General features: G+C 41.2%; 1 protein-coding gene across 1 annotated transcript; it reads left to right on the forward strand.

Annotated features, from left to right (window-relative positions):
* The first annotated feature begins 49 nt into the window (after positions 1-49).
* Positions 50-21,273, forward strand: PSMD5 (proteasome 26S subunit, non-ATPase 5). The gene is made up of 10 exons (XM_066367299.1): positions 50-278; positions 3,983-4,127; positions 5,647-5,760; positions 6,198-6,326; positions 7,595-7,704; positions 10,630-10,772; positions 11,515-11,706; positions 13,737-13,846; positions 14,819-14,959; positions 20,170-21,273. The coding sequence occupies exons 1-10, from the start codon at positions 103-105 to the stop codon at positions 20,425-20,427; spliced, it is 1,518 nt and encodes a 505-aa protein (XP_066223396.1). The 5' UTR covers positions 50-102; the 3' UTR covers positions 20,428-21,273.
* The last annotated feature ends 2,005 nt before the right edge of the window (positions 21,274-23,278 follow it).

Genomic DNA, 23,278 nt, shown 5'->3' on the forward strand with positions numbered 1-23,278 from the left:
CGCAGTAGCAGCCAAAATTCGTCAAAGGGAGGCCGCGTTCATCAGATCTCGCGAGACTCGGAGAAACACGCCGGAGCCTGGCGAGCCCCTGAGGGAGGGGGCATGATGGCGGACCAGGCGCTGGCCTTGTTGAGAGAGGTGTCGCGGTTGGAAGCGCCACTGGAGGAGCTGCGCGCGCTTCAGTCGGTGCTGCAAGCGGTTCCGCTCACCGAGCTCCGCGAGCACGCGGCGGAACTCCGCCTTGGCCCAGTTTTCTCCTTGCTCAACGAGAACCATCGGTGAGAGGACCCGGCAGCTTAACGGGGTGGGCGAGGGAGACACCCCCTTAAGTATGGAGACGGGGGCGGGTAGGATGAAGGGAGGGCTTTTCCCCGTCGTGAATGAAGGCTAAAAATAAAAAAATTTAAAACCAGCCGAAATTTCAGAGAATGAAGGACCCTAGGCTGAGAGGCAAAAAAAATGGGGTTCAAGTCCGGACTCAGAGCTGGGCCCCTGACCACCTATCTCCTGGCCGCATTGCTCCCACCCTTGCAGTAGGAATTGAGGGGGGAAGGCAAGGTCGCCCGTCTACAGGGAGTATCAACAGTCCTGTGTGCAAGTGCTTGACTGTTTCCTCCTCCGAAAAAGCGGCCGTATCGGGATCATTTGGCAAGTCCCACCAACATTTTAGATCCACGTAGCATTTGACCCGGTGATTCCTGTTACAGGAATTTAACATGCAGAATTTAGTCGATCGCAAAACGTATACACAGGAATATTTGAGCAGAAAGTGACATAAAAAAACTGGAGTAGACCTAAATATCCATTAAAAAGGGATTCAAAATTTTGACAATGTTACCGTGTGACATTATGTAGCTATTTGAAAAGTTGAGGTAAATCTATATAAGTGGACCTGGAAAGATCTCTGTGTTGAATGAAAAAACTATAGTAGTTTGTAGTTCCATTAGGAGTAATCTGGAAAAGGATTACAGCCTCCTTCCTATCCCCCACAGGTCGCTATAAATTGGAAATATCTGATACAGGAAAAGCTATTAATATGGAGGTGGGACTTAAATGATAGGATGGCAGCTTTTCATTTCATTCACGTCTGTAGTGTTTGACTTAAAAACACTTTGCGGAAGAGTAAAAATACTTGCGATAGAGAAATTTTCTACTTGAAAAGGTAACGAATCAATGTGTCCGCAGTGGATGATTTCCAGGAAGGCTTTCTTGGCTCTGACTTAAGATTCCTCCCTTTTTCCGTATGTGTTTTCCTTTCATCAAATCCATTAGTTCACATTACTCAGGTCGGCTTATATCCATTAGTTTACATTACTCAGGTCGGCTTATATCCATTAGTTCACATTATTCAGGTCGGCTTATAAAACGTCACTTACTAGTCCACTTGAATTCAGGCCCTTAATTTCTCCCTTTTGCTACATCTGTTGCCTTCGTGACTTACTACCTCAAGGTTCCCTTTTCTAGCCTGTCCTCCCTATTCTGCAAGCACCGCGAGCTCAGTTCATTTGGCTCGCATCTTTTCCGTGGTTTCCCACTGCTTACAGCGAATCTCGTAACTTCGGTCTGGCATGTGGGCCCTTACAGCATACTTTTTCAGCCGCCTCTTTTCCCGCTCCTCCTCAGCCCATGTTTCATCTGCTGTAGCTACCATGTGGGGTACCACTTACACTCCCTTGACCATGACCTTCTTATCCTTGTTCATGCCATTCTTCTAACTGAAATGCCCTCTCCCTTTCCAAATTCTGTCCACGCTTTAAGGCCCAGGTGAAGTGCCATCCCCTCCAAAAAGTCTTTCCTGGACACTCCAGTTGCCAGTGTTTGGTCCTCAGATCTCCTGAAGGACATTATCACTACTTCTGTTAATGATACTTGCCACTATTGCCTTTTGGTTATAGTGTGTATGTGTTTATTTCTGGTTTGTAAATTATTTGAAGTTGGGACCATATTTTGTCCATCTCTGTATCCCTCCTAGGACGTAGCAGATAATATAATACATGCCTTGTAAAAGATTAGACTCAGTAATTTAGAGTGACCACCTAATCCAACTACTTAAATTATGGATGAAGAAACTTAGGTCTTTCTACCAGTGATGCAGTAGGCTCTGGAATGAAGGGCAGTTTGAAGAATAAGGTCGGTGGGGGGAGGTGGTTTGCTGAATGAAGAAGGAGCAGTGTTCTAGGAAACAATTATTATTATTTTTTTTATTTTAGAGAGAGAGAAAGGGAGAGAGAAACATCGATTTGTTGTTCCATTGGTTGATTTTTGTGTGTGCCCTGACCAGGTATTGAACCCATAACCTTGGCATAGCAGGGAAGATGCTCTAACCAACTGAACTATCTGGCCAGGGCCTCTAGGAAACAATTTTACTGGACATTTAAAGGCAGGGTAATTTAGAACTAGGTACACAGTAGATAGCAGTTGTAACTTGTGGAAGTAATTCTCTAGATAGATTGGCAGTCTCCAGATACGTTGCTCTTACTCTGACAAACCACATAAGTATCTGATCTAATAAATGTAAATCTAGAATCTTGACAGGAGTTTTTGTGAGGGAAATTATGTCCTAAGATAACTGCTTTACAACATGAAAGTCAAAACTGATTATACATTACTAACTCTTTGGCTTTTTTATACCAAAGGGCCACATGTGTCCTGAAATTTTTGCACTATTAAGTTTAACCTACTGTTGCTTTTTTAAAAAACATTTATTGAGTTACTACTTACATAAACTACACATAATAAAATGTACAATTTGGCAAGTTTTGAAATGTATATACCCATGAAACCATCACCACAATCAAGGTAGCAAAAGTATCCTCTGACCAGTGGTGGCACTGAATCCCGGGGTCACAGGCTGGATCTTGAGGTCACTGGTTTGAACTGGGATTGCTGGCTTAACCCCAGGGTCGTTGACAACTAAGTGGAACAAGAAGTTGATGCTTCTCCCTCCCCCGCCCCTCCTTCTCTGCCCTTACTCTTCTCCCTCCTCCTCTCCCCTTTCCTCTCAGTGGAAAAAATATTTTTTTAATGGTTAAGATGGTAAATTTTGCCTGACCAGGCGGTGGCGCAGTACATAGAGTGTTAGATTGGGATGCAGAGGACCCAGGTTTGAAAACCCAAGGTCGCCAGCTTGAGCACGGAATCACTGGCTTGAGTGTGGGATCATAGACAAGACCCCATGGTCACTGTCTTGAGCTCAAAGGTTGCTGGCTTGAGCCTAAGGTCCTTGGCTTGAGCAAGGGGTCACTTGCTCTGCTGTAGTCTCCCCCCCATCAAGGCATATATGAGAAAGCAATCAATGAACAACTAAGGTGTCGCAACAAAGAATGGATGCTTCTCATTTCTCTCCTTTCCTGTCTGTCTGTCCCTATCTGTCCGTCTCTCTGATTCTCTCTCTCTGTCTCTGTCATGCCAAAAAAAAAAAAAAAAAATGCAATTTACAGCCAGGTTGAACTTCAGGTGACCTGATGGCCGGGCAGTTCCCATAGCTCTCCACCTGAACAATCTGACTGATGTCTCACCTCCGCCTGACCCTCAGACGTTCTGCTAGCTAGTTACCCCCCCTTCACTGACTGAACCTTCTGTTGCTTGGCCACCAGTCACTACCCCCCTCCATTGTTCAATTGCCACAGGTAACAGAAGTTTTCCCCCTGCAGCGAGAAACGCAGCCAAACACAGTCCTACCCTGACTGAGGCTTTTCATTCTCGCTGCTGACGCCACTAGCGTCTCTGCCCATCTGTGCGCAGATGCATAAGTAAATTTCTTAGTAACTTTTTTTTTTTCTTAGTAACTCTTTAGGCCTTTTGTATCCCTCCTTTGATAACCTAACACTTAGTAAATGTTTAGTAGACATTTAATGTTAAAGTAGAAGCTGGTGTTTTGAAGAGAAATGTGTGGAGATCCTCATTGAGCCAGGTTTCAGATTCTAGGTTTTTTTCTACCTGGCAGGACATGAACCAATGAAGTCTATGGTGTCTTCTTTAGGGAAAAGACTACTTTGTGTGTATCCATTCTGGAGAGGTTGTTTCAAGCTGTGGATCCAGTTCACGTGGCCCGGAACCTCAGGGTTGAGCTGCAGAGGGGACTGACTCACCCCGATGATTCTGTAAAAATCCTCACTCTATCCCAGGTATGAAATTTGCTAGCACTTAATAAGAGATCCAATACTTAGTGACCACTTGCTCTTGGGTACGCTCTATACAGAAAGATGAAGAAAATGTGATTTTTCTCTGCCCCTAGGAAGTGTCATCTATGCTAGTGTACATAGCTAACTAGGATACAAGCTAAAGGAAGAAGTTCTAAGTACCATCAGCATCATTCATTCATCAAATACTGAGTTACTTTTATATGTGAGGCACTGTATCATATGCCATTAGAGCTACCAAGATGAATAAAGCCTATTTCTTTCTTTAAAGGAACTCCTAGTCTAGAGAAAAAGATTGCCGTGTTAAATCTTAATTGTCATGGCGTGATTGAAGTTCTGTCGTAAAGGTCACTAAACTAACAAAGTAAGGCAGTAACTTGTCACTCTGGTAATCAAAACATGCTACCATTTGGCTGGAGAACAGTTACTGAGAATGTTAGAAGCCCAGCAATTAGTTTTTCCAATAGGTATTCAACTACTGTTTTTTCCTTTTCTCCTCTGATTTGTTTATTCAATAAATTGGGGAAAGTATCAATTTATCATTTATGTGCCAGACACAATTTATCATTAAAGCAGACACAGTAGTGTGTGCTTTACCTATTTAGTCTCCTTTAATCTTCATTACTATCCTACACTTGTGTTGTATTCCCATTTCACAGACAAGAAATTAGGCTCAGAGAAGTTATTTAATTTGCCCAGGGTTTCAGTGCAGCTACAAATGGATAGGACTAGGATTTTTATTGTTTTCGTTCACTGAGGTGTCTCAGCTCTTTACCCCCTTTTATTTCCTTTTTTCAAAGATGTGACGATGCCATGTATTTTTTACTTTAATGAATTTGGGTCATTTGGAGTTTTTAATGGCTTGTGTTACAGTTGTATTCAGTAATTCTTAAAATAACTGCACACTAAGGTAATTTGACCTTAGTGTTCTTTCTTTAAAGGAGCTTCTAGTCTAGAGAAAAAGATTGCTGTGTCTTAATTGCCGTGACGTGATTGAAGTTCTGTCGTAAAGGTCACTAAACCAATAAAGTAAGGCCATAACTTGTCACCCTGGTAATCAAAACACTCTACCATTTGGGGAAAGTATTGATACTTTACTAAGATAATTTGACCTTAGTGTTCCCCTGTTGCCCTCCTTAGAAGAGTGTATCTTTTTTTTTCTTTGTTTTTTCCTATGTGAGAGGAGGGGAGATAGAGCAACTCCCGCTTGCGCCCCAACCAGGATCCATCCCACTACCCCTGTCTGGGGCTGATGCTCAAATCAGCCGAGCTTTCCTTGGTGCCTGAGGCCGATGCTCAAACCACCTGGGGCTGATGCTCTGTCTAACCAATCAAACCACTGGTTGTGACAGGGGAAGAGAGAGAGAAGGGGGAGCAGGAGGGAAAGAGAAACAAATGGTCACTTTTCATTTGTGACTTGACTGACCAGGGACCAAACCCAGGAGGTCGCTGATGCTCCATCCACTTAGAATAACAATATTTCTAATTGTTATTTTTCTTTCAGGTTGGAAGAATTGTTGAAAATTCTGATGCTGTGACTGAGATTCTAAATAATCCTGAATTATTAAAGCAAATCGTTTATTGTATTGGTGGCGAGAATCTATCTGTAGCTAAAGCGGTAAGTCAGCTAGAACCATCAGCTTAAAACATGCAGAGATGTTGGTGTCCTAAGAGACAAAGGAAGGATTTCTGGGTTGAAGGGAGAAGAATTAAAAGGGATGGTTTGTGCAATTGAGTTTTCAGCTTCATATAGATGGTATCAAATAAATAGTGTCAAGTAAGTACTAGTAAACTTCTTCTGTTTCCTATAATGCACATACCTAAATTATCCACCATGGGGCTTCCATTGGGTTACTTCTTAAGAAGCAAAACATAAATGATTATTTTCTATTGAGAATACAATGTATTTTTTTTCAATTATAAGTAGTAATAGCTAAAACATAGTGAGTGCTCATTGGAAAAGGTGCATTCCATTAATTTTCACATCAATCTTATGAAGTAGATTTTAGTATTTTGTATTTTTATGACTTATGGGATAATTTGCTTTCTTATAAGGCCATTAAATCCTTGTCAAGAATATCACTGACCCAAGCTGGACTGGAGGCTTTATTTGAAAGCAATCTGTTGGATGATTTGAAAACTGTAATGAAAACAAATGACATTGTTCGATACAGGGTCTATGAGGTAAGACAAAGCACACTTTCTAATGTTTACAATTTAGAATGCAGAAAGAGTTACTTTGAGAGGCAAGCTGGCTCATTTAACATGCATTTATTGAGTATGTAGTCTTTGTTAGTCCCTATACTAGGTACTGGGAATATAGGGATGAACTGCCTGCCTAGTATGTGAGACAGTCATATAAAAATATGTATACAGTGTACTTGCTTTATTAAGTACTATTATAGGGGAGATACCATTGAAACTAGACTTTGAAAATTTTAATTGTAATAGTAGGAAGAAGAAATGGCTCTCATTCGCACCAGCTTTATACTGAGCACTGTGCTAAATCCTCACATGTATTGTCTTTAGTTATCACAGTAAACGCTATCCATCATTATCGTTAACCTTGCTGTTGAGTAATTGACCCAATGCCACACAGTTAATAGGCTACATTTTTAAAACAAATCCTCTACAGTTTTAATTCACTCTTCAAAACACTTCCTTACTTTGCATGCCTTGATACAAGTTATCCTGATTTTCCCTCTGTGTCTCTGTTTCTTCTAAGTCTCCTGGCTCATTTTCCTCTATTGAACGGTTAATTATTGGGGTTTGTAAAGGCAAAGTCCCAAGTCCTCTTCTCCCTGAATCTGTTTGTCATTGCTGATTCAGGCTTTCATACCTTTTTTTTTTTATTATTCAGTGTGAGGAGGGGAGGCAGAGAAACAGAGTCCTGCATATACCCCAACCGGGATCCACCCAGCAAGCCCACAAGGGGATGATGCTTTGCCCATCTGAGGCATTGCTCTGTTGCTCAGCAACTGAGCTTATCTTAGCACTTGAGGTGGAGGCCATGGAGCCAATCTCAGCCCCCTGGGGCCAACTCTCTCCAATCAAGCCATGTCTGCAGGAGGGGAAGAAAGTGGGGGGGACAAAGGGGGAGAGGTAGAGAAGCAGATGGATGCTTCTTCTGTGTGCCCTGGCAGGGAATCGAACCCAGGACATCCACACACTGGGCCAACGGTCTACCACTAGCCAGCTGGCCAGGGCCAGGCTTTCGTACCTTGATTGATGACTTCTTTTGTAAAAAGTGCATATATACTGAGATATGATCAAGTGTTTCGGTGCCAAAGTAATCACTTATAAATTCAATGAAATTTTCCTACTTGTGGAGACAAATAAGTTTTTTAAAATTCATCTATTATATATAAAGTACCTAGTCCTGCATTTAACTTAAAACAAGATTTAACAAGTTTAGAGCTGTTTTGACCTTTCTGCTTTTTCTGTTCTTTTAGCTAATAGTGGAGATTTCTTCTGTGTCACCAGAATCTTTAAACTACTGTACCACCAGTGGATTGGTGACCCAGCTCCTCAGAGAACTGACTGGTGAGGATGTGCTGGTCAGGTACGTTGGTTGAGAGAATTCTTAGAGCAAAACGTCTTCCTTTGGTGGTCAAATACAAACTTGGAACTTGTCTTCCCTAGTGGAGCTTGTGCCTAGGTTGCAATCTCATGACAAATGTATATACTGAAGAAGCAGCCGTTAGGGAATTGCTCAAGTAACATTATGACATTATATGGGAATTTAGGAAGCCCTATATGACAATATAGCTACTTTTTCTTTTTTCTTTTCATTTTCTTGTGTGTGTGTGTATTTTTTTTTTTCTGAAATGAGAAGTGGGGGGGCAGACAGACAGACTCCCACATGCACTCCCACGAGATCCACCCAGCATGCCCACCAGGGGGTGATGCTCGGCCCCTCTGGGGCGTTGCTCTGCTGCAATCGGAGCTATCCTCAGCACCCGGGCCAACTTTGCTCCAACTGAGCCTTGGCTGCAGGAGGGGAAGAGAGAGACAGAGAGGAAGGAGAGGGGGAGGGGTAGAGAGGCAGATGGGTGCTTCTCCTGTGTGTCTTGGCCGGGAATTGAACCCGGGACTCCTGCACGCCAGGCCGACGCTCTACCACTGAGCAAACCGACCACCGCCTGTATTTGATTTTTATTGTTACTTTTGAACAACTGTGTTCCCTGTTATTAGGCATACATGCCTGCCAATGAAAAGTTGCAGTCCCATGATAACTGCCAGGTTACATACATTACTTAATGTGCTATCATACACATTTTTTGGCATTGTTAAATAATATAGCACTACAGCATGATAGAAAAACACAGACTTTTGAAAGTGAGTAAGACTTGGGTTTAAGTGCATCTCTACTTATTAGCTATTTAACCTTGGACAAATTGATGTGCCCATTTTGCACCTCAAGTTTCCTCATGTAAATGGAACAATGACAAATCTATCTATAAAGAATATAATGTGAGAATTAAGTGAATTCACCCTAGAGACCAATACAATGACTGACATAGGTCCTCAAAGAAATATTTTCACTCCCACCTCTATATATCGTGACTCTTCATATTTGTCAAATGTTTTTTTGTTGATATTCCATAGTTTACTAATATATCCTCACAGTTGAACCCTGGGTGTGCTTTAAGTATTTTGCTGATACAATAGTACTATCTTGTGTAGGGTTTTGTTTTCTTTATCTTAAATGCTTTTCTAGTTATCCTGTGTTCTGCAGATGTAACTGAAATTGTGAAAACTCATGTGCATAGTCACCAGTTACACTGTTTCAGAACATTCATTATAAAGAAATAATTAATTTTGTTAATTCTTTTTAACTGTGTATCAGATTTTGTGACAGAAAAAACTGCAAATAGTCACTTAAATACTTTAACATCAATACCTTAGCATCAACTCTGGAAGTAATTTTTTAGTTAATTGAGGAAATTTGATCATGATGAATATTAGGTGATACCAAAGAATTATTACTAATTTTTTAATATGTGGTAAAGGTGTTATAATTGTGTAAGAATATATTCTTTTTTTAGAGATGTATACTAAAGTATGCAGGGGTAAATGGCAATGTGACTAGAATTTGCTTAAAATAATTCAGTGACTCTGATCAGACGGCTCAGTAGATAAAGCATTGTCCTGGTGTGCCAAGATTGGGAGCTTGACCCCCTGGTCAGGGCACGTATGAGAAGCAATCAATGAGTACATAACTAAGTGGAATAACTAAGTGTAACAACGAGTTGAGCTTCCCTTCCCTCTAGCCCTCCCTCCCTCTCACCCTCTCTCCTTCTCTTCCTCCCTCCTCCCCCTCTTTAAAATCAATGGAAAATTTTATTTAAAATAATTCAGCAAAAAGTGGAGAAAAAGAGAGATAAAATGAGTAAAGAATAATCTTAATAACTATATAATCAGAATTATGGGTACCCGGGGCTTGATGTTTAGTTCTTTTTACTTTTGTCTATGTTTGACATTTCAGTATAAAATAAAAAATTTATTTTAAATATCTTAAGAAGGGCCTGGCCTGTGGTGGCGCAGTGGATAAAGCGTTGACCTAGAACGCTGAGATTGCCTGACCGGGCGGTGGCGCAGTGGATAGAGCGTCGGACTGGGATGCAGAAGACCCAGGTTCGAGACTCCAAGGTCGCCAGCTTGAGCGAGGGCTCATCTGGTTTGAGCAAAAGCTCACCAGCTTGAGCCCAAGGTCGCTGGCTTGAGCAAGGGGTTACTTGGTCTGCTGAAGGCCCGCAGTCAAGGCACATATGAGAAAGCAGTCAATGAACAACTAAGGTGTTGCAACGTGCAACGAAAAACTAATGATTGATGCTTCTCATCTCTCTGTTCCTGTCTGTCTATCCCTCTCTCTCTGACTCTCTCTGTCTCTCTCTGTCTCTGTAAAAAACAAAAACAAAACACAACAATAGAACACTGAGGTTTCCAGTTCAAAACCCTGCACTTGTCTGGTCAAGGCACATATGGAAGTTGATGCTTCCTGCTCCTCCCCTCTTCTCTCTCTCTCTCTCTCTCTCTCTCTCTCCCCTCTCTAAAATAAATTTTAAAAAATGTCTTAGGTAGCTATGTTATAGTAGAAACTGTAAGTTTCTTAAGTAAAGATTTAAATCTAAACTCTGCCTTGAAAGAGAAATGTGATTCTGGACAAGTTGCTTCAATTTTCTCATCTTTGTACCCTCATCTAAAAAGGAGAACCAGGATTGTGGACCTTTCACATTTTGTGGGAAGCGTTAAATAAAACTACATGAAAACAATTTAGAGCAGCATAGGTCAGTTGGTTAGAGCATCGTCCCAAAGCACAGAGGTTGCCGGTTTGATCTCCAGTCAGGGCACTTATAGGAGTAGGTGGATGTTCCTGTCTCTCCCCTCTTCCTTCCTCTGTCTCTCAAATCAGTACAAGAACATTTTTTTAAAAAGAAACAATTTATAAACCATGCTAATCATATGCAAAATCTTGGTATTTCAGAGCCACCTGTGTAGAAATGGTGACATCACTGGCATATACTCATCATGGCCGACAGTACCTTGCTCAAGAAGGAGTAATTGATCAGATTTCTAATATAATTGTTGGGGCAGATGCAGACCCTTTCTCTAGTTTCTATTTGCCAGGTAAGAAACGATGGTGCATGTTTTGTTTTTTTGGGTTATCCCTGTCGGGAAGTCAGGGGTTATCTTCTTCAGAGTTTATTCCTTTGAGCAATACCCAGCCCATAGCCCCTTAATGGGGTAGAATCTATTGCCCTGGGAGCTATGCACTGTTGCTCGTGATATTTTAGAAATACCGCTGTTTAGAATATCAGGATAGTTTCCTTTGCATCTCAGACAAAAGAAGCATAAGTAAAAACACTAGGAATGACATTTACAGTATATTCACAGATTCATCAACTTTCAGAGTTGTAATCTTTAGCTAATGTAGGAACTACTCCAGCCACTTGTTCTTGGACAGGGTTGATTTTTTTTTTTTTTAGCCCTTCCAGAAATTGGAAATTTATTCCCTCATTAGGTAGCCTAGATTACTTTTGATAAAAATCTGTTTTAAAATGTCTTCCTAATAATTACTGCAAACTTCCTTCCTGTGATTGGTATCCACTGGTCCTTGTTCTTTGTTCTCCCTCTCGCATGTGACGACGCTTCAGTGTGTGGACACAGCTCCACTGCCACCTGCGTGTCTGTTCTCTCAGCGCCACCCCTTCCAGGTCGTTGAGTATTTCCTCGTGGACTGGTTTCCAGGCAGCACAGTACCATGACCTTTCTCCTCGTTCTGGCCTGCAGTTTATTGCTGTCCCTTAGAAAGCTTGGGACCCACAATTTATGCTTTTTTCTTAAAATATATTTTTGTAAATTTCTCTAGGATTTGTCAAGTTTTTTGGAAACCTGGCCATCATGGATAGTCCTCAGCAGATCTGTGAGCGTTACCCTGTTTTTGTGGAAAAAGTCTTTGAAATGACAGAAAGTCAGGACCCCACCATGATTGGTGTAGCAGTGGACACAGTTGGAATCCTGGGATCCAATGTTGAAGGAAAACAGGTTTTACAGAAGACAGGTTAGTGTGACTTGTTTGCACTTTCTTTAGGGATATCGTAATTTTTGACAAAAATTCAATAAAAAAATAAGTTCATTGGCTGGTACATTAATTGTATTATAGAAACTACTTTTACATTGGCAGTCTTTTTCCCATGACCTTGGATTCATCCCTAAAAGTTTCATAATTATTACTGAACTTTTTTTTTTAACTTGGCTGGACAAAGTAGTCTTTCCCCTCTAGATCTTCCTTAAGTAATACTCATGTGCAAACACCATGGGCTGGAGTCAGAAAGACCTGGGTTCAATTCCCAGTCCTAACTCTAGCTTAGCTTCTGAATTTTATTTACTCCACTACCATAGGCCTCTTTCCTCATTTTTAAAAAGGGTAGAACAGCCTGACCAGGTGGTGATGCAGTGGATAGAGCGTTGGACTGGAATGCAGAAGACCCAGGTTCGAGACCCCGAGGTCACCAGCTTGAGCGAGGGCTCATCTAGTTTGAGCAAAAGCTCACCACCTTGAGCCCAAGGTCGCTGGTTCGAGCAAGGGGTTACTCGGTCTGCTGAAGGCACATATGAGAAAGCAATCAATGAACAATTAAGGTGTTACAATGCACAATGAAAAACTAATGATTGATGCTTCTCATCTCTCCGTTCCTGTCTGTCTGTCCCTGTCTATCCCTCTCTCTGTAAAAAAAAAATAATAATAATAATAAAATTAAAAATAAAAAGGGTAGAACAGCTACTTGCCAGTATTGTGAATATTTCAAGACAGGTTTTTAAATTTGTAATGTCAAGAAAGAAAAAAATCTGTTATAGAAGGTTAAGAAGGATACTTTTATGGAACATCCATGAGTAGCTTGAAAGCACTGTGAATTCACACAAAATAATAATAGGTAGTGCTGTTAAAACCCTTGTGAAATATATATTCAAAATTAATACACTGCTGTGTATCACAACTAGTGTCATATGTACTTTTCTAAGTGCTTTTACCTATGATATAAAATCCTTCCACAATGTTTCAAAGAACATGTTATTGTTATTCTCATTTTACAGATAAGGTAGCTGAAACTCAGAGAAGTTAAGAAAATTTTCTAAGATCATACAGACTGTGGGGCAGCTGCTACTCAAATCCAGGTCCTTTGATTCCAAATCCTCTGCACTTTGACTTAGATATGCTGTATTACATAAGAATGTGTGTTGTAGGCTTCTCACTTGGTCTCTGACTACATGTTTATTTTTATGTTGGTAGGGGTCATAGTACATAAAAGCAAAGCATGCCTTTAAAAATCTCATTGTTCACTTAACACCCATTAAGATGGCAGTTTTTTTTAAATGAAGTAAAACAAAATAACAAGTGTTAAAAGAATGTGAGAAATTTTATGTCGTGTGTTTTACCCTTGCACATATCTGGTGGAACTAAATGGTGTGCCACTGGAATACTAGTCGTTCCTCAAAAAATTAAACAAAGAATAACCCTATAATCCAGCAATTCCACTATTGCTATATACCCAAAGGAATTGATAACGGACTCAAATAGATATTTGTACACCTGTGTTTATTAACAACTATTATTCACGTAGCCAAAAAGGGTAGAAATAAGCCAAGTATTTATTGGATGGATGAAAGGATAAACAAAATGTGTTATATACATATAATGGAATGCAATTTGGCCTTAAAAGTGAATGAAATTCTCATGCATGCTACAACATGGAGAAACCTTAAAGACATGATAAGTCCAATAAGCCAGACACAAAGGATAAATACTGTATAATTTTGCTTATGTAAGGTACCTAAAATAGTCAAATACACAAACAGAAAGTAGAATAGTGTTACCGGGGGTGGGATTCAGGGGGAATGGGGAGTTACTGTTTAATGAATAGGACTCTCCATTTAAAATGATGAAAAAGTTCTAGAGATGGATGGTGGTGATGGTTGCACAGCAGTGTGAATGTACTTAATGCCACTGAGCTGTGTGCTTAAAAATAGTTAAAATGGTAAGTTTTATATTGTATTTTACAACAATAAAAATGATCTCTTTATCCTTCACAGGAACTCGATTTGAACGCTTACTTATGAGAATAGGATATCAAGCAAAGAATGCTTCAACAGAGCTCAAAATTAGGTGTTTGGATGCAATTTCATGTCTTCTTTATTTACCAGTAAGTACCAGTAAGTACATGAGGAAATTAGTGAGGGTAGTGGGGTATGTTTAGGAGAATAAAGCTGCATGAGTCAACATAATGTAAATGTTGACAAAATCAGTGCCATCTTTCTTACTCTTAGTAAAAGAGGATCCTCTTATATGACTAGTGACATTTTTTAAAATAAAGTACTTTATTCAATTTTTTCTAAGGAGGGAGAGAGAGAGGAAAGGAGGGAGAGAAAGAGAGAGAGAGAAGGGGAGGAGCTGGAAGCATCAACTCCCATATGTGCCTTGACCAGGCAAGCCCAGGGTTTCGAACCGGCGACCTCAGTGTTCCTGGTTGAAGCTTTATCCCACTGCGCCACTACAGGTCAGGCTGACTAGTGACATTTTTAAAGTGGAGTTATGGAGTATTAAAACTGGAGTGAACTCTAGAGACTGCTTAATCAGCCTCATCCCAAAAAAAACCTGGAAAAAACTTGGCTGGGTTTGGGTAACTGCTCCAGACTTGGTGGAGATCACAACAGCAAGTTAATGACAGGATGCTATCAGAACCCAGGTTATGCCTGACCAGGCAGTGGTACAGTGGATAGATTGTTGAACTGAGACGTGGAGGACCCAGGTTTGAAACCCTGAGGTTGCCGGCTTGAGCGCGGGTTCATCAGCCTTAACTGCGTGCTCACCAGCTTGAGCACAGGGTCGCTGGCTTGAATGTGGGATCATAGACAGGAGCTCAAGATCGCTGGCTTGAGCAGGGGGACACTCGCTCTGCTGGAGCCTTACCCCCCAAAGGCACATGTGAGAAAGCAGTCAGTGAACAACCAAGGAGCTGCACCGAAGAATTGATTCTTATCATCTCTCCCTCCTCTCTGTCCCTATCTGTTCCTCTCTCTGTCTCTGTCACCAAAAGAATGAAAAGAAAAGAAAAAAAAGAACCCAGGTTATCTGTCTTCCAAGTGTCTTGAGATTCTTCTTTTCTGTTCTGCAGCCTGAGCAGCAGACTGATGACCTCCTGAGGATGACAGAATCCTGGTTTTCTTCTCTATCTCGGGACCCACTGGAGCTGTTCCGTGCTATCAGTAATCAACCCTTTCCTGAACTACACTGTGCTGCCTTGAAAGTGTTCACGGTAGGCATCCTTTTCTCTTCCATGGGCCCTCTGGGACGCTTCCTGTTCAGCATGAGTACTCAAAATGAGCCAGGCCCTCTGCCATGTCCCAGATATACACAAGTGCATAGTAGTTTCTGGCCTCTGCTATTACTATAGGCTAATGAGGAAGACAGATGTGTATACACATTGTTTCAGGAAATGCTGTTAGGTGCTGTGGCAGAGCACAGGGTGCTATGTGGTCACAAAATTAATTCCAGATTCCTTATCTACCGCAAGCAAGCCCTTATTGACCTGGGCTGGCCTTCCTTAGCCTTTGTATGGCTATTCCTCTTCTAGCACTTAATGCTCTAGTGATATCAATCTGCTTGCTTCATGTCTTTGGACCTTTGTGTGACCTCTGCTTTTAGCACTCTTCTCTGACATGCTTGTTAACATTTATTCATTCTTTAAGGACTAGCTCATATATCTCTTTGGTAAACTTTGCCCAAAACCACAAGATTAAGAAATGTTGGCTCTCAGGCCCTGGCCAATTGGCTCAGTGGTAGAGCGTCAGCCCAGCATGTGGAAATCCCAGGTTTGATTCCCGGCCAGGGCACACAGGAGAAGCGCCCATCTGCTTCTCCAACCTTCCCCCTCTCCTTTCTCTCTCTCTCTCTCTCTCTCTCTCTCTCTCTTCCCCTCCCACAGCCAAGGCTCCATTGGAGCAAAGTTGGCCCGGGTGCTGAGCACAGCTCCATGGCTTCCATCCCAGGCTCTAGAATGGCTCTGGTTGCAACAGAGCAACACCCCAGAGGGGCAGAGCATCGCCCCCTAGTGGGCATGCCGGGTGGATCCTGGTCAGGTACATGCAGGAGTCTGTCTCTCAGCCTCCACGCTTCTCACTTCAGAAAAAAAAATAAAAAGAAATATTGGCTCTCATATTTTGTGTTTATTCATTCAGCAAATACTGGTTGAGATTTTTTTTGTTTGTTTGGTTTGGTTTGGGTTTTGTTTGTCTTTGTTAGCTGCTAGGGATACAGTAGTGAAGAAAATATACAAAGACCTTTGTATCGTGTAGCTCACTGTCTATTGAGGGACCCAGACATTAAATATAATTGCATAGTCAATTCTATAATTAAGTTGTGGTAAGGATTATACCTCTATAAATATATAGAATAAATACAGTGTATCCGTAAAGTCATGGTGCACTTTTGACCGGTCACAGGAAAGCAACAAAAGATGGTAGAAATGTGAAATCTGCACCAAATAAAAGGAAAACTCTCCCAGTTTCATACCTATTCAGTGCAGTTCAATGTGGGCTCACGCACAGATTTTTTAGGGTTCCTTAGGTAGCTGTCCCGTATAGCCTCTACAGACTTGTCATTGACTGATGGCCTATCAGAACGGGGTTTCTCCACCAAACTGCCAGTTTCCTTCAACTGCTTATCCCACTGAGTAATGTTATTCCTATGTGGTGGTGCTTCATTATAAACGCACCGATATTCATGTTGCACTTTGGTCACGGATTCGAATTTAGAGAGTCACAGAACACACTGAACTTTCCTCTGTACCGTCCACATCTCGACTGGCATGGCCGTGGGCTGCTCCACTGTATACATGGTGTTATGTCATCTGCGCATGCTCACATGCTGCCACATCATCTACAAATACTGGGAGGGTTTTCCCTTTATTTGGTGCAGATTTCACATTTCTATGGTCTTTTGTTGCTTTCCTGAGACCAATCAAAAGTGCACCATGACTTTACGGACACTGTATATAAAAATATATTTATTACATTATGTTGAAAATGTTTATTAACCTGCCTGACTAGGTGGTGTTGCAGTGGATAGAGCGTCAGACTGGGATGCAGAGGACCCAGGTTCAAGACCCCAAAATCACTGGCTTGAGTGCAGCCTCATCTGGTTTGAGCAAGGCTGACCAGCATGAGCCCAAGGTCACTAGCATGAGCAAGAGGTCACTCGGTCTGCTGAAGCCCCCCATCCCCGGTCAAGGCACATATGAGAAAGTAATCAATAAACTACTAAAGTGCTGCAACGAAGAATTGATGCTTCTCATCTCTCTCCCTTCCTGTCTGTCTCTATTTGTCCTTCTCTCTGTCTTTCTCACCAAAAAAAAAATATATATATATATATATGTATATATATATTTATTAAACTACATATTAAACAGTTTATTGAGAATAGGAACCGTATGTGATTTATCTTTGTAGCCCCAGCACTTACATGGTACCTGGGCTCATGGAAATATAGTAATCACTTTAGTAATCTTAATAATGGGATCTTAAGCAGCATGTTTGTCCTGCAGAGGCAGGCAACAAGGAGAGTGGAGGGGACAAGGGAGGGAAAACTTCCTACAGGATGTGATTCGTCATCTGGGTCTTGAAGGATACAATATTTCTGTCAACTTCAAGAACATTGTTTTTAGCCTGACTGGTGGTGGCACAGTGGATAAACCGTGGACCTGGGATGCTGAGGTCCTAGGTTCAAAACCCTGAGCTCACCAGCTTGAGCGTGGGCTCATCCAGCTTGAGTGCAGGGTCACCAGCTTGAGTGTGAGATCATCAACGTGATTCCATGATTGCTGACTTGAGTCCAAAGGTCACTGGCTTAAGCCCAAGGTTGCTGGCTTGAGCAAGGGATCACTGTCTCAGCTGGAGCGCCCCCCCCTTCCAGGCACACTTTAGAAGCAATCAATGAACAACTTAAGTGGCACAGCTACGAGTGGATGCTTCTCACCTCTCTCGCCCTCCTCCCTCCCTCAGCCTCCTCCTTCCTCCCTCTCCTTCTCTCTCTAAAAAGAACATTGTCTTTAGACTGTTGCACCCTTGCCAAAAGTCACTGTGGTGGTCATTTTGGCTCCTGCCTTGGTATTTTTATTATTTCATTATCCTCCTGCACTCTTCCAGCTTGTGCTCTACTTAGTGGCTACAGTTGTGGGACAGCTGGTTTTATTGCAGCCCACCCTCCTTCTCAACTGTTGTTGATTGTGCTGATGTTTCTCAAAGTGTTATTTATTTATTTATTACTTTAGTCAGAGGAGGGGAGGCAGAGAGACAGATTCCCACGTGTGCCCCGGCCAGGATCCACCCAGAAAGCCCATTAGGAGGCGACACTTTGCCTATCTGGGGCCATTGCTCTGTTGCTCAGGAGTGGAGCCATTTTTTTCGCACTTGAGGCAGAGGCCACAGTGCCATCCTCAGTGCCTGAGGCCAACTTTAGCTCAAACCAATCAAGCCATAGCTGCAGGAGGGGAAGGGAGAGAGAAGGGAGAAGGGTGGAGAAGCAGATGGTAGCTTCTCCTGGTGTACCCTGACTGGGAATCGAACCTGGGACATCTATATGTTGGGTGGACACTCTACCATTGAGACAACTGGCCAGGGCCGATGTTTCTCAGAGTTTAAGTTCTTGTTAAAATCTAGATTCTGGTTCAGTGGTTCTGGATGGAGCCTGAGATCCTGAATTTCAAACAGGCTCCCAGGTGATACTTCTGCTTGTCTGCAGAAAACATTTGGAGAGGAAGGAACTAAGCTGTAAACTTGGCTATTTATTCTTCATTAAAATATAGTAGTGAGATTTTTTTTTAAGCGATTGAAAGAGAGGGACAGGCAGGGATAGGAAGGGAAAGAGTTGAAAAGCATCAACTTGTAGCACCTTAGTTGTTCATTGATTGCTTTCTCATATGTTTCTTGGCTGAGGGGGCTTCAGCAGAGCCCCTTGCTCAAGCCAGTGACTTTGGGCTCAAGCCAGCAACCTTTGGGTTCAAGGCAGCAATTATGGGGTCATGTTCATGATCCCACACTCAAGCTGGTGACCCAGTGCTCAAGCTGGTGACCTCGGGGTTTTGAACCTAGGTCCTCAGTGTCTCAGGCTGATGCTCTATCTACTGTGCCACTGCCTGGTCAGGTTGTAGTAATGAGATTTTTTTAAACATTATAAAAGTTGCTTTTTTATTATTTTAAAATTGGGAAAATATTGAGTAGTAAACATTTTAAAAATCATATAAAGTCAAACCTATTGATGATTGATTGATTGATTGATGAAATATTTAATAGTCATACCTTGCTGCTTCTGCCCAATCACATTCCCTTTCCTGCTTCTCTGGATGTAACTGCCATGAATTGAGGGTTTTCAAGCCCACGAATCATTTTATACTTTACTGTGTGTTTATATATCCTTAAATAAATGACAGTATTTACGTATTCTTAAACTTTGTCAATCATATCATGCTCTTCCCATCCTGCAATTTGTTTTTTCTCCTCTGTGTTACGTTTTTAAGATTTTTCTATGCTAGAGAGGCAATTAGAAAGTGATTAGTATTTCACTGTTTAGCCACAATATATATCATTTTCCTGTAAATGAAGATTTAGATAGTATTTGTTAAAATTACGCTACAATGAACATTCTCAAAAATACCATCCTAAGCACATGTGTAAGAGTAGTCTTTTTAGGGTAGTCTTTTTCTTTCTCTTTTTTTTCTTTTTGTATTTTTCTGAAGTGAGAAGTGGGGAGACAGACTCCTGCATGCGCCTGACTAGGATCCACCCATCACGCTCACTAAGGGACGATGCTCTGCCTGTCTGGAGCTGTTGCTCTGTTGCAACCAGAGCCATTCTAGCACCTGAGGCGGAGGCCATGGAGCCATCCTCAGTGCCTGGGCCAACTTTGCTCCAGTGGAACTTTGGCTGCGGGAGGGGAAGAAAGAGAGAGAGAGGAGAGGGGGAAGGGTGGAGAAGCAAATGGGTGCTTCTCCTGTGTGCCCTGGCTAGGAAGCGAATCCAGGACTTCCACACATTGGGCCGATGCTCTACCACTGAGCCAATCTGCCAGGGCCTAGGGTAGTCTTTTTCTCTACTTTTTTTTCCACTGTTGGAATTATGCCACATACATTATTTGGTTCTACTTTTTTTCATGTAAGAAATTTGCCCATTTTTTATAAATATTATTGTTTACTTATTTATTTTTGCAGTATACCATAATTTACTTTCCCATTGCCCCACTGTTAGACATTTATATTTTAACTGTCACACTGTAGTGAACATCTTTGTATACAAATGTTTTTTAAATATTTAGATTATTTTCTTAAATTAGATTCCCAGTGGGAAATTTACTTAGGCAAAGTTAACATTTTTAAGGTTCATGTTGCCAGATTTCTTTCTAAGAATTGTGCCTTTCTACTGACAAACTTCTTAAGACTCAGAGGAATTGTATTCTTCCTGCCTTCCATTTCAGGCCATTGCAAACCAACCCTGGGCCCAGAAGCTTATGTTTAACAGTCCAGGTTTTGTAGAATATGTGATGGACCGGTCTGTGGAGCGTGACAAAGCTTCAAAGGATGCCAAATATGAGCTGGTAAAAGCACTTGCCAATTCCAAGACAGCTGCAGAAGTCTTTGGGAGCTCAAATTATTTGAGGCTCAGAACTTACCTGAGTGAAGGCCCATACTATGTGAAACCTGTTTCCACAACAGCAGTGGAAGGCGCTGAATGATTTCTGCTAGAGTCTGGATCATTTTTGGACCAAAACTTCTCCTAAGGCATACAGAGACTTCTCTACCCCCAGAATTGTGGAGTGTGAAACCCAATTTTATTATCAACATTTGTTGTGTTTACATTGAAATACAGTGTGGAACCAAGAGATCAGGCAAACTTGGTCATAATTGAAACTGATGTTTTTCACATTCATTTGACTACCTTATTGTTTGCAAGAAGATAGAAGTTTTGTTCTCCCAGAAAATTTTCATTGACTTCACTGTCTTATTTTAAAATCTGCTTCAACAATAATGGAACCAGATGGTTTCTCCTCACAAGGTTCTTTTTTTTCCCCTTCTGATTCCATTTACAAAGTCTTGGATATGAGTATTATTTAAAAAACAAGTAATTTGGGATCTTAAAATTATATTCTCTGTTATAAGAATAAATACTTTTCATAAGCTCTCATGATATTTTTTTACTATAATTCCTTTTTAAAAAAGTATACCTTTAAAGAATGTTTTTAGTATTTGATTTTTATTTATTTATTTGCCCTTTATCAGTGAACTTGACTCTGTTGTGGTTTTGGAGGAGGAGGGATGATAACATGGTAATCTAGAAAGGTCCCCAAACTGGCTTTTATTGTTGTATTGTTCTTGAGGGTTTCACTTTTAATTTTTCAAATCCATCAAATCAATATTGAATTGATCAGAGAGGAAGCAGATTCCTAATCACCAGAGTCAGAAGAGAAGAGATGCTGTGTATAAACCAATTAATGCCATCTTATTAATTAACAAAAGGATGCACTTTCTTTTCATTGTCGAAAATTGTTCTGACCTGTTTTCCAGTGCCCTACTTTTTAAAGGGCAAAGTACTCTACACTCCATCCACTAGTTAAGAGGTTTCTGCCTGAGAATGTTATCAGAAGATTACAGTTCAGAATATAGGTAGGCTTCTTTTAATTAAGCCATGGTAACATTGATAAACCATCCCTACTCTGTAACAAAATGTCTCTCAAGAGACTGGAATTCTCCTGTCTCCGGATTGAGCTTTCTGCCTGAGCTTTCTGCCACCTCGGGTATCTCTGAGTCTCCTTTTTCCATGTTTCTATAACTAATTAGACTACAGCCAGCTCTTCCTGGAAGAACCATTCTATCTCTTTAAAGTGACTTTTGTTTAATCTCATTTAGGATGTTGATTTTATTTAACTCTATAGAGTTCAGAGGCTTGCCTCTATGTATAGCCTACATATTCATGCTGATTTTGTGCCTATAACTTTTTTTTAAAGGTTAAATAAAATTTGCAAGATATTATTTTGCATTTAATAAAGACTCATTTACTGCTCATTATGTGCTTGGCATTGGAGAAAGTGTTATACATTGTCCTGAGTGCTAAATTTATCCCGTTAATTTTTGTATTTCTGTTTCACAGGTGAATAAACGAGACTCAGCGAAGTTAAGTAGCTTATCCCAGGATCACACAGGGGCAAGTGGCTATTGGGGTGAGGGGAGAGAGGTCAACAGAAAAATCAGTATATAGTAAATACACTGTTAGGGGAAAATAAAAACACCCACCCCAGACTTGAGAGAAGGTTTCCCAGAGAAGGAAATGCCTGATCTTGAAGAACCAGTAGGAGATAATAAGGAAGAACAGAGGGTAACAGAATAGGAAGCAGAGGTACAGACATGAAAACAAACATTTTTGAGGAATTACAGTAATTCAATATGTCCAAAACTTTTTATCATTAATAATATTATTTACCGTTTTTTAGCATTTACTTTATGGTGGGCACTTGGTGTGGGTTTTCTTGTTTTATCCTCCTAACAGCCTTACAAGTTAGTATCATTTTGCAGACAAAGACAATGAGCCTGAGAAATTAAGTACCTTGTACAGGTTGTACTGCCCAGAGTCAAGAGTATTGACCTGGCCTGATCTGTGGTGGCGCAGTGGATAAAGCGTCGACCTGGAATGCTGGGGTCCCTGGTTCGAAACCCCAGGCTAGCCAAGTCAAGGCATGTATGAGAATATTAACCTGGCTTTCTGAGGATTAGTCAAGTGTGTTCCTCTTTTGTTACTTGGTTGTATTTTGAAGGTGCTGTGTGTCAGGCATTGTTCTAAAGGCTTTTCAGTATTAACTCATGTTGCTGTCCTCCCACTCCTAGGAATTAGGTACTGTTGTTACCCTGTTTATACATGACAAAGCAGAGTTAAAGAACCTGTACAAAGTCACAGCAAATAAGTGGAGCTGAGATTTGAACCTAAGCTATTTAACTCAGAATGTACTTAAATGCTACCTCTTCCTCTTATTGAATCTTTACTATGGGCCAAATCTAATGCTTAACCCTTACCGCATTTCATCTAGTCCATAAACCCTACAAGGCTGATTTGTACATAAACTGAGGCTTAGTACCATTTAGTAATATCCAAAAAATACTATTTAATAAGTATCATTACAGGGGTTTTCAAAGTATATTCCTCTGGGGACATCTAAAATTCCAAGAACCCCAGGATGGAAACTATTGATTTAGTGCCTAATTATACAAAAGCAATCAGGAAGTGTGAATTGTGGGTTAAATTGCATGCTCCAAAAAGACAGATTGAAATGCTAACTCCTGGTACCTGTGAATGTAACCTTATTTCAAGATAGGTAAGTCATTGATTTGCTTGATTGCTGATCTAATCAAGTTAAGGTGAGGTTGTTAGGGTGGGCCCTAATCCAGTGTCTTAAGAGATAAAGTTGGACAAAGAGACAAAGCACAAAAGAAAGATACAAAGTCACAGACACAGGCCCTGGCCGGTTCGCTCAGCAGTAGAGCGTTGGCCTGGCGTGCAGAAGTCCCGGGTTCGATTCCCGGCCAGGGCACATAGGA

The sequence above is a fragment of the Saccopteryx leptura genome, chromosome 2 (assembly GCF_036850995.1).
Source record: "Saccopteryx leptura isolate mSacLep1 chromosome 2, mSacLep1_pri_phased_curated, whole genome shotgun sequence".
NCBI classification, from domain to species: Eukaryota; Metazoa; Chordata; class Mammalia; order Chiroptera; family Emballonuridae; genus Saccopteryx; species Saccopteryx leptura.